This window comes from Cnephaeus nilssonii, assembly GCF_951640355.1.
Source record: "Cnephaeus nilssonii genome assembly, chromosome: 4".
Classification (NCBI taxonomy): domain Eukaryota; kingdom Metazoa; phylum Chordata; class Mammalia; order Chiroptera; family Vespertilionidae; genus Cnephaeus; species Cnephaeus nilssonii.
The window spans coordinates 35,139,873-35,152,698 of record NC_137075.1 but is presented as its reverse complement, the minus strand read 5'-3'; the positions used below and the strand labels follow the sequence as shown (position 1 = coordinate 35,152,698).

The 12,826-nt window shown below is 41.0% G+C and overlaps 1 protein-coding gene across 1 annotated transcript; it reads left to right on the top strand.

Moving 5' to 3' along the window:
• Positions 1-227: 227 nt before the first annotated feature.
• LOC307097512 (angiogenin-like) lies at positions 228-668 on the top strand (the record flags this gene model as incomplete). The annotated part of the gene is made up of 1 exon (XM_079767657.1): positions 228-668. The coding sequence occupies one exon, from the start codon at positions 228-230 to the stop codon at positions 666-668; it is 441 nt and encodes a 146-aa protein (XP_079623783.1).
• Positions 669-12,826: the final 12,158 nt, after the last annotated feature.

The following is a 12,826-nucleotide window of genomic DNA, read 5'->3' as shown; positions in this document are numbered from 1 at the left end:
TTGTATTCAGAAAACTTAGAATGATTTTTCAAAAGAATGGATTGACAAGAAATGTAAGATTTATGAGGAAGAGAAAAGAAAAGATATAATTTAAGTGACTGAGGATACTGGACTCATGATGCCCTGTCACTAGCCCACCAGTTCCTGTCCTTTTATTCTCTTTTGCCCTTTTAGCCTAATTTGTCCTGCCATACCTTTTGCCCTGGGCAGGAGCCTTGTTGGAAGAGATGATGATGGGCCTGGGTCCCCTTTTGTTGGTCTTCATGCTGGGGCTCTGTCTGACCCCACCAACCCTGGCTCAGGATGACTACCGGTACAGACACTTCCTGGACCAGCACTATGATGCCAAGCCACAAGGCCGAAATGACGAATACTGTGAAACCATGATGAGGAGACGAGGCTTGACTTCACCCTGCAAAGACACCAACACCTTTATTCATGGCACCAAGAATAAAATCAAGGCTGTCTGTGAAGACAAGAATGGGAAGCCTTATGGGGCAAATTTCAGAAAAAGCAAGTCTCCTTTCCAGGTCACTACTTGCAAGCACAGAGGAGGGTCCACCCGGCCTCCCTGCTACTACAGAGCCACAGCAGGGTCCAGAGACATAGTTATTGCCTGTGAACATGGCTTGCCTGTCCACTTTGATGAGTCCTTTTACCGTCCATAATCAACAGGCCACTAGCCCAGAGTTGGCTCTGCTCTCTATTCCTGGCATTTCCCCACACACTCTAGAACAGGAGTGGCCGCATTCATTGCCAGGGGCCCAGAAAATGAGCTGCCTGGATCTTTTGTTTTCTGTTTTACAATATGTAATAAATAAAAATGTCTCTGAAATCAGTAAGAATCAAAGTCTTCTCATCAATTCTTGGCCTATTGATTCTCCCCCATTTTCTCTACTCAGTTGCCCCCTGAGAGGATGGCATGGAATACAAATGCCTTTTTCCTTATCAATTACTTCATTCTCAGTCAATAGGAAGGTAGAATTTTCCTTTTTTGTGAGTGTAAGGATGTTAAATTCATCTTATAGCAGAGCTTGGAAATTCCAGGGCTCATGGCTGCTATGCACAGTTTTCAGGAGGAGCAAATTATTTTTGCTGTCAAATAAGTCAGTATTACTTTTACAAATGTTAAACTTTAAGGAGCAGTGTTTAGAACTAAATACCAACAGATTAATTAAACTTTACCTCTCTCTTAAGTTTTCGCATTTTTAAAGATATATTTCAAATAGAACATAAGGCATATTTATTAATGGATTCAAATCTACTCTAAATTCTCTATAAGAGGCAAACTCAGGTTAATATTTCAGTATGCCATTATTCCAAAATACCTAGATATTTAAATTTTTTTGCTATTTAACCTAGCAAACTCCAAAGTTTTAAATTACCAAAAAATTATGGAAAACTATGTTTAGTCATATATATGTGTATATATATATATATATATATATATATATATATATATATCTCACTGAAAAAGCTTTATCATAAATCCTCTACTTTAGTTACATCTATTTATTATGTATTAACAAACTTCAGAGTTTAAAGCCAATTATTTTACCCAAGGCATTTTCTTGGCAGATTTTGTAACAGGGATAACTCATTTGTCTTCAGTGGCTTTAATATGGAAGTACCATTTTATTTTATTTTCCTTTATAAAAACAGGAGTTCCCCCTCCCCTGCCCACCTTCACTGCTATTTCTGCACCTTTCTGGAGGGTTTTTCTACAGAGCTGTTCCTCCCAGTGTTATGGGCAAAAATAGAACATTGGGGACTAGTTATGGTTATGGGAAATATTAATCTGTTAGCCATGATTGCCTAACCAGGACATACCACCTGGCTGGGAGTCATATGTCCCCTCCTTCCTTGGAATGCGGTACATTCTTATTCAAGAACTTCCCATTATCATGAAAACATTAACCTTGTTGTCCAAACAATGGAGTCCCAACCCAGACTGCACTGCTTACTGCTTACTTCCCCATGCCCATAATCCCTACTTGCCCGTGTAATCTTTGTCCCTATATTCACAATCCAGAGAACAGCAAACTAAAGTCCCCAAAAGATATAAAGTCAAAATTACATTAGACACACAGACAGAAATCGTTCTAGCTAAGAGTTTCTGGTGACTGATGCCCTGAGAAGGAGAGCATGAAGAGTACATTCTGAAAATCTCTGTCCCATGTTCAATCTCGACAAACATAACTAGGCTTCCCCAAAGCAGGACATGGCCCATCTTTAAACAAATTAAACCAAACAACAAAGAAACACAAAACATCAACAGAAACGCTCTTATACAGATGTGCACAATGCACTAAAATTTACACCACAGAGTGCCCTGCATTAAAAAACCACCAAAGCAGAGCAGTATCTCCTGTCCCTGGTTCGGGGACTGTCCCTCCCCTGTGCCCTTGACCAGAATCAAACCTGGGACCTTTCAATCCACAGGCCGATGCTCTATCCACTGAGCCAAACCAACTAGGGCTTGAACCTCATTCTTAAGAAGAGTTGCCAATTCCACCCTATTTCTCCAACCCCAACCTATTTCTCTGCCAGGTGAAAATGATTATTATCAGGTAAAGTCAATTGTCTAGTATCTTCTACATAATGTATCATTCCTCAGGAACATATTGCCTTAACCCCCCTAAATTGCATTGGCCTCCTTAGAGATATTTTTTTAAAAATATGTTTTTATTGATTTTAAAGAAAGGAGGAGATGAAATAGAAACATCAATGATGATAGAGAATCACTAATTGGCTGCAACCTGCAGGCCTCTTACTGAGGATTAAGCCTGAAACCCAGGCATGTACCCAGAATGGAAAGCGAACTGTGACCTCCCTAGTTCATGGGTCGACACTCAACCACTGAACAACGCAAACTGGGCCTTAGAGATATTCTTAATAAATGAGTCTAGTAGGAACCTTTCTGTAGCTGATGGAGAAGGTTATTTATAATCCTAGGAATTTATAGCTTTCGTACAGATGACAGCTTATATTTTTATATTAGAAACCTCTATCTTCGCCGAAACCGGTTTGGCTCAGTGGATAGAGCATTGGCCTGCGGACTGAAAGGTCCCAGGTTCGATTCCGGTCAATGGCATGTACATTGGTTGCGGGCACATCCCCGGTAGGAGGTGTACAGGAGGCAGTTGGTCGATGTTTGTCTCTCATCGATGTTTCTAGCTCTCTGTCCCTCTCCCTTCTTCTCTGTAAAAAAAATCAATAAAATATATTAAAAAAAAGAAAAAAAAGAAAGAAACCTCTATCTTCTGAAGCCAGGGAAGCCAGGGAAAGGAGATGATTGATGGGCACTAGTGATGTTGGTTTTATCAAAGTTAAAATGAAAGTACCAAGTCAAAGATTGGAAAGGAAGGCCAATGTACTATGGCACATATTATGAGCTAGGATCATACTACATGTTATATTAAATCATCTCTGCCCACCCCCACACTCCCAATCCTTTTTTTAATTATTATTCTTTTTTAAGGTATTATATGTGTACATATCTTACTATTGCCACCCCCCCACCCCACTCCCATATATGCCCTCACCCCCCAGAGTTTTGCATCCATTAGTTATGCTTATATGCATGCATACAAGTCCTTCGGTTGATCTCTCATCTCCCCCACCTCTCCCTAACCTTCCTGCTGTAATTTGACAGTCTGTTTGATGCTTTACTGCCTCTGTATCTATCTTTTTGTTCATCAGTTTATAATGTTCTTTATTATCCATAAATGAGTGAGATCATGTGGTCACACTCCCAATCTGAGTGAAATTCAGCATGTCAACCCAATCAATGCCTAGGTCACAATTTTTCCTCAACTTAGTACTTAAACATTTACATTATCATCATACATACAAGCATATTACACACATATAACACTCACCTTAAACTACACACAGAACAAATCACATCCAAGCATAATCCATATCAATGGATACTTATACCAATCACCACACATACTCTGCACATATAACACATATAAATGTCACACACATTAGAATGATATAATTTATTGTAAAGGGAGGAACATTCAGCTTGGGTAGGTATAAGGAATCAAATCAAGAAAATTTCTGGGTTAGTAAAAAAGAGATGCCATGTGAGCTGAATCTTTAAAAAAATTATATATATCAAATAGTAAAGCAGGTAAATGACAACAGAAGAATATTCCAGGCAGAGAACAAACATAGGTAAACTTATGATATCAAGAAACCATGTGATACATAACTCTAAGTATTTGGAAAACATTAGCACATAAATAGTGATTAGCAAAAGGCTATTGATCTGAGCAGGGCCCACCACTTGGGAAACACCAGTCACTCTACTAAAACCTGGAGGTGTGGGTAGACTGTCTAGTTACTGATGACCTCTAACAACCAGATGTCCTCTATGCTATCAACAAACCCATTCATGCCACAATGGAATTCAGTGTAGCTGTGGCTCCTGTGCTCTTTGTAGCCCTTTTTGTTATTCACTGAGTAACACTTGATTATTTTGAAGGGATACTGGGCCCATATATACACATTTCTGTAGCGATCTCTCCAGTTCCTGATGCATATATGCTCGATTTTGTGCCAGAAGGTATAGATGAAGATGTGATAGTTCCTGTCTTTTGGAGCTTCTCTTCCTCTCATGAGATCATTGCATCTGTACTCATTGAATTCCCAGCTTGTGCTCAGGTGGTGCTGTTTCATGAATTGCCTCCAGCAAAGGTTCTCGCTGTGTACATGGAGCCCACATAAGGGGAACAGAAGGAACAAGAGAGGACCTAGGTCCTTCAGAGAGGAGGACATCTCAGTCACCAGGATCACCTGTGGGTCTACATGGGAGAGAGGAAAACATAAATGCAACACTGTCCTGAACTAGGCTCCACCTTAAAATTCCTTTCCCTGCCAATGTAGATATTTAGGCTCAAATTTACTATTTGGTTCCAGACTAGAAGATGATAAATCTCACTAGATAATAAAATTTACAAGAACTGAAAATATGCTAGAGCCTGAGTGAGACAAGCACAAAATTGTAGAAAATAGATGAACTTTATTTTGAGAATTTCAAACACCTCTCTTCACCCAAAACAAGGAGCATTCCAGCTAGCTCTGTTTTACAGTCCAGATGGCTTTTCATAAAAGAGTGTGTCTAAAAGAGAATTTATTTATGTCTGTGAAGTAGAAAAGTCTTAAGGGAATGTAGAAGATGAGTAGACTTGGGAAACATTTTCCAAGCAGGAAGGCTTTGGTTCCCTGAAATCCCAGGCTGCAATTAAAACTGACTCTGCAAGTGGGGCTTATCTCATCTTGACTCTTTATAGCACTTCCCCAATGGCTGCCTGAAACATGGTAGCACTTCTGACTGCCCACTTGCCTTCTCTGAGGCCATTTTTCTAATTATCATCATGCAGAATGATCTTGATTTCCCATTAAGAATTCCAAGTACCAAGATTGAAACTGCCCTCACAGGAGCTACTCTGGTCAAAATCAGGGCCTAGAGATGTTTGCAAAAGTCTCCCTTTTAAAACAGCTCCTTGTCCTTAGTTACCACAAGGAGTTAACCTGGCCCTACAGAAACTCTAATCTGATTCTCAATATTTCAGAATTGGTGTCCTCAAATGAGCCTAATAGTAGCTCCCTTACTGATCTGTAAGAGTCTAATGGGATTTGCACGAGAGCACTTTAGGGGTCTCTAGTGCTCTATCAAGCACAGAAAAAGGGATATGTAGGTTCTCATTCATGGAACCCTATCCCTAGTTCAAATGGCCTAAACAGGATGAGAAGACCACGATTCAAGCTACTTCAATGAATTATGCTTAAAAATATTGGGGAGAAAAGGAGGTTGAATTAGTGAGATTAATGCTGAGTTAAATTGAGGTCTTTGCTTCTTACAAGTTGGATCTCTGCATTCTAAATTCTACTACCTAAAAGTTCAGTGTGCCTGGGCCTTTTCCCCAAGCCATGCTCAATACCAACCCTTCTAACTCTAATTTGCACTATTCAGATTCCTTACTCATGCTCACAGGTATGTGAATCTAAAGAGCAGAGTCAGTGTCCTTTCCCTTTCCTTAGAGCTAAGAAGTCTGAGGCAGTGAAGAAAGGAATGGGTGTGGGAGGGGCAGTGTTCCAACTGATTGGTGGTGGTGGGGGGAAGACAGGACAGCCTTATGTGCACCTGTTTATCTCCTCATCTAGAACACAGGGTGTCACTCTGAGAAGAGCCTGGAGCAAAGGGGTCATACATCAAAGACAGTCTTCTGGGTACAAAGGAATGGCAAGGCCCTGGGGGCAGGAGCTAAAGAACAAAATTCAGCCAAGTAGGTTTGAAGTTCTAATTGGCTTTATTAAGCCATTCAGGAATTAGGCAGCATGCCATCTAGCACTAGAAAGGCGCTTTGGTGAGTTGTACAAAATGGAAGGTTTTTATAGGCAGAAAGAGGAAGGGATTACCAAGTTAAAAGACTAGACTATTTTAATCAAGGACACCTTCATTCAGGGGAAGGCAGGGTTCTTATCAGCCAGATTACCTCACCAGTGCTGATCAGGAAATTCCAAATTGATTGGTTTAAAATTCTACCTCTGAAAGAGACTAAAACTAAAATACGGTTTTTATTAAGTTTTAGTTTGGTGACATGGCATAGCAAAAATGATTCACAATTTTATTTATGATTTTTCATGCTTATGATTTTTTACTTTAAAATGGTGTGAAAGCAATATCAGTAGAAACTGTCTGGGCTAACCTAAGATTTTCAGTCATTTTGAAAAGAATGGTTGAGGATGAAGATGGCAACTGGCAAGAAGGCAGGCAGAGAGAGAGTGTGAGAGTGAAGGAGTGAAAGGGGAGTGTGTGGATGTGTGTGGTGAGTTTGTGTGTGTGAGGTAGGGACAGTTAGATCCTGCAGAACTTTCAGGGCTGGCAGAGCCGGCAGTCTTAGACTATGAGACCCTGCTGCTGCTGCAAACACTCCCGGCTGATGGGCACAGGCACAGAAACCACACCACCTTGAAGGGCAGAACTGCTGTGATTAGGATTCTAGCCTCCCTACCACCCAGACTGGCCTCAAATGCAAACTGGGACCTTACAGCCATCATGGACAAATACCTGTTACCACAGCTGCAGACCCAGTGATACTGAGACTCCAAACATCCCAGCCACAAATTTCTGTGAGTCGCAGTACGCATCCCCTTTCCCGCCAGCCAGACTCAGCAGCATAGGGCCTGTGTGACCAGTGTTGCGTGAGCAGGCCTCATGCCAACACCGGGTAGTGGCTGTGAAACCCTGCCCTCCCCCGCAAGTAGGCCAGGGTCTCTGATTACCAGCAGGCTCACTGAAGGCCACACTGAGCACCAGTGATTTTGATTCTCAGAAAGCACAAGCAGGGACTCTGTTTCTTGTCATGCACATGCACTGGGATTCTCATTATCAGCATGTGTGGACTGATTCTTGGTACTGTGTGAGGCTGCACTAAGCACCACTGACTTTGATTTTTAGCGCACACATGCAGAGACTGTTTCTCATTGCATGCGAGCACAGGGACTCTGATCATCGTCATGAGCGGACTAATTCTCGGCACTTGTGCAAGGTTGCAGTGAGTGCCAGTTACTTTAATTCTCTGCACGTGCACGCAGGGACTCTATTTTTTGTTGTGCATGCACAGGGACCCTGAGACTTGGAGCACACGCAAGGCCAAACTGAGTGCCAAGGACTCTGATTCTCGATTCTTGGCATGCACATATGGGGGCTCTGATTCCCAGTATGCACTGGAAGATTCTGATTCTTGGAACATGCACACAAGGATTCTGTTTCTCAGCATGTGCGTGCAGGGACCCTCATTTGAGGTGTGCACACAAAGTCATATGGAGCACCAGTGACTCTGATTCTCAGCGCTCACAAGGACCCTGATTCTCAGTGCACATACGAGGCCGCACTGAGTGCTGTGACTCTGATTCTCATGCACGCAGCTCCCATCGACCATGGCATTCACACGTCTCAGTGTCTGAGCTCTTCAGTGATGTTCAGATGGCGTGTCACTTCCGCCACACATGGCTTAGGCCACTGCAACTTGGCGCTTGGACTTTCTGGTAATAGCTAGAATGGGGAGACAATGAAACAATCCCCAAAGGGGGAAAAAAAAGAGGAATCATCAAGAAAGGAAATAAGTGAAACAGAGGCATGAAATATGTCAGAAAAAGAATTCAGAGTAATGGTCATACAGTTCATAAGCCAGACGGATGAGAAAATCAACAACCTATGCAAAAATCAGGAAGAAATCAAAAGTAATATAGCTACAATAAAAAATGTGATGAAAGGTTTTAGCAGACTAGAAGAAACAGAGGACTAAATTAGTGAATTAGAAGATAAGGTAGAGAAACAAGCCCAATCTGAACAGCAACTGGAGAAAAAATTAAACAGCAGGAGGAGAGCCTAAGGGAGCTTTGGGACAATATGGTACAAAGTAACAAATGTATAATAGGGGTTTCAGAAGGACAAGAAGAGCAGCTAGGATAAGATAATCTATTTGAAGAAATAATGACAGAAAACTTCCCTGATATGGGGAAGAAAAAATCACACAAGTACAGAGAGTCCCAAGCAACATGAACCCCAAAAGACCCACACCAAGACACATCATATTTACAATGGCAAACATTACTGACAAGTAGAGAATCTTAAGGGCTGCAAGAGAGAGACAAAGAGTTACCTACAAATGATCCCCCATCAAATTATCAAATGATTTTGCAATAGAAACACATCAAGCCAGAAGGGAATAGATTGAAATATACAAAGTGATGCAAAGCAAAGTATTGAATCCAAGAATACTCTATCCAGCAAGGCTACCAATCAAAATTGAAGGGGAAATCAGGAACTTTGAAGACAAAAAAAAAAGGCTAAGGGAGTTTATCTACCAATCCAGCAATGCAAGAAAAGCTAAAGGGAATGCTGAAAGAAAAAAAAAAAGAAATAGAAAAGGAGGAAGGAACACAGGCATGAAAAATAGAAATGACTACAAAAAAGTACCTATCAATAATAACATTAAATATAAATGGATTAAATTCCAATATAAAGACATAAAGTGACATATATATGCTGTCTGCAAGAGACCCACCTCAGAACAAGGGACTCACACAGGCTGAAAGTGAAGAGATAGAAAAATATCTTTCAGGCAAATGGAAATGCAAAAAAAGCTGGGGTAGCAATACTTATATCTGACAAAAAGAGACCTCAAAGTGAAGACCATAACAAGAGACAAGAAAGGCCACTTCATAATTCTAAAGGCATCGATACAACAAGAGGATATAACTCTGGTAATCATATATGCACCCAATGCAGGAGCAGATAAATACATTTTTTTAAAAAAACTTCTGAAAGATATCAGGGGGAGATTGACAACAATACAATCATAGTAGGAGACTTTAATACCCCATTAATATCACTGGATAAAATCCTCTAGACAAAAAAATCAGCAAAGAAACAGCAATCCTAACTCACTAGATCAGATGTACTTAATTGACATCTTCAGAACATTCCACCCCAAAGCTACAGAATATACATTCTTCTCAAGCACACATGGGACATTTTCAAAGATAGACAATATATTGAGACACAGACAAAGTCTCTCCAAATTCGAGAAGATTGAAATCATATCAAGCATCTTCTCAGATCACAATGGCATAAAATTAGAAATCAACAACAATAAAAACAATCACAAAAATTCAAACACTTGGAAGCTCAATAGCATACTATTAAACAACTAGAGGCCAAGTGCATGATTAAATCGTGTGCATGTAGGGTCCCCTAGGCCTAGCCTGCTATTAGGGCCATGTCCACCGCCCCACAATGCCTCACATGCTCCATGGACAGTGCCGGCACCCCACAATGCTCTGTGGACGCTACCAGCACCCCGTGACACTCCTGGGATGCTGCCAGCACCCCGTGATGCTCCGCGGACACTGCCGGCACCCCGGTGAGGAGGGGAGTGTGAGACCCCAGACTCTGCTGTGCATGCCGTCTGGACCTCAAACCCTCTGTGCCAGCAGGACCCAGACCCCGCCATTGCTGTCGCGGGCCTCGCAAGCTCATTTGTGCCTGGCTGGTCTGCATGCCTCTCTCCCCGGTGCTGAGTATCTGAGTGTTTGGCTGCACCAAACCATTTGGCTCTTTCCTTTAGTAACAGCTTTTACCTTATACCTCCATTCCTCTCCCAAATTGCGCCCTTCCCCCACATGCTGCCACCCCCTGCTGCTGACCATGTGCCCGCCCCCTCCCATGGTGGGAGCACCTCTGCTCGCCAATGGGGACCCGCACCGCACTCTCCACCTCCACCCAACTGGTGCCCATCACCCGCGCCCACTTTGCCACATGGCCCTGCCCGCCTGCTGCCTGCCTTGCTGTGATCAGAGCCTGTGGGCCATGGGACTGAGAGGTGCTCTATGCACCTCCTGGTGACTGGTCTTTTGGTCATCATGGCATTATGACCACTGGGTTTTTATTATATATTTGATTGGGATACCAAAGAGATCACAGAAAAAATAAAAACATCCTGGAAAAAAATAACAGTGAAAACACAACAATCCAAAATCTATGGGACACAGTGAAAGCAGTCCTGAGAGGGAAGTTCATAGCATTACAGGGTTACCTCAAAAAACAAGAAAAACTGGTAATAAATCATCTAACTCTATATCTTGAAGAATTAGAAAGAGAGTAACAAGAAAAGCCCAGAGTGAGCAGACGGAAGGAAATAATAAAGATTAGAGTGGGAATAAATGACGTAGAGGAAAAAAATAGAAAAGATCAATGAAAACAAGAGCTGTTTCTTTGGCAGGATAAATAAGACTGAGGAACCTCTAGCCAGGCTCACCAAGAAGCAAAGAGAGCCGAAACTGGTTTGGCTCAGTGGATAGAGCGTTGGCCTGTGGACTCAAGGGTCCCAGGTTCGATTCCGGTCAAGGGCATGTACCTTGGTTGCGGGCACATCCCCAGTAGGGGGTGTGCAAGAGGCAGCTGATCGATGTTTCTCTCTCATCGATGTTTCTAACTCTCTATCCCTCTCTCTTCCTCTCTGTAAAAAATCAATAAAATATATTTTTTAAAAAAGAAGAAGAAGCAAAGAGAGAGGACCCAAATAAACAAAATCAGAAATGAAGGAAGCAAAATAACAACAGACCACACAGAAATACAAAGAATCATAAAAAATACTTTGAGCAACTCTATTCCAACAAACTGGTCAACCTAGAAGAAATGGACATATTCCTAGAAAAATATGACCATCCAAACTCAACCCGGAAGAATCAAAACATCTGAATAGGCAAATAACTTTGGAGAAAATTGAAGCAGTAATCAAAAAACTTCCAACAAACAAAAGCCCTGTACCAGACAACTTCACAGGGGAGTTTTATCAAACATTTAAAGAAGAAATAAAACCTATCTTCCTCAGACTATTCAAAAAATTTCAAAAGGATGGAACATTCCCAAGCTCTTTCTATGAAGCAAGCATTACCCTAATCCTCAAACCAGATAAAGAAAATACAAAGAAAGAGAATTGCAGGCCAATATCCCTCATGAATATAGATGCCAAAATTCTCAACAAAATTCTAGCAAATAAAATCCAGCATTACAGCCCTAACCAGTTTGGCTCAGTGGATAGAGCATTGGCCTGCAGATAGAAAGGTCCCAGGTTCAATTCCAGTCAAGGGCATGTACCTTGGTTGTGGGCACATCCCCAGTAGGAGGTGTGCAGGAGGCAGCTGATCAATGTTTCTCTCTCATCGATGTTTCTAACTCTCTATCCCTCTCCCTTCCTCTCTGTAAAAAAAGCAATAAAATATATTTATTTTAAAAATCCAGATTATACTAGAAAGATCATACACCATGACCAAGTGGGATTTATTCTAGGGATGCAAGGATGCTACAATATCCTCAAATCAATAAATGTGATATACAACATAAACAAATTGAGAGATAAAAACCATATAATAATATCCATTGATGCAGAAAACGTATTTGACAAAATCCAACACCTTTTCTTGATAAAAACTCTCAGCAATGTGGGAATAGAAGGATCATACCTCAACATAATAAAAGCCATATATGACAAACCTACAGCCAACATTATACTCAATGGGCAAAAAAACTAAAATCATTTCCCCTAAGAACAGGAACAAGACAGGGATGACCACTCTCACCACTCCTGTTCAACGTAGTATTGGAGGTACTAGCCATAGCAATGAGACAAGAAGAAATAAAGGCATCAAAATTGAAAAGGAAGAAGTAAAATTGTCATTATTCGCAGATGACATGATATTGTACATAGAAAGTCCTAAAAACTCTATAAAAAAAAACTATGAAACTTAATAAATGAATTTGGCAATGTAGCAGGATACAAACTTAACACCCAGAACTCTATGGCGTATTTTATACAACAATAATGAAGTCACAGAAAGAGAAACTTACATGTAAATAAAATAACAATCTTATTTACCATTGCAACAAAAAATTAAGATACCAAGGAGTAAATTTAACCAAGGAGGTAATGGACCTATACTTAGAAAATGACAGGATGCTGAAAAAAGAGATAGAAGAAGACATAAACAAATGGAAGAATATACCATGTTCATGAATTCATAGAATCAACATCATTAAAATGTTCATACTACCCAAAGCAATCTATAAATTCAATACACTCCCCATTAAAATACCAACAGCATACTTCAAAGACCTAGAAACAACCCTCCAAAAATTCATCTGGAATAAAAAAAGACCATGAATAGCTGCAGCAATCTTGAGAAAAAAGAACAAAGTTTGAAGGATCACGCCAAAACCGGTTTGGCTCAGTGGATAGAGCGTCGG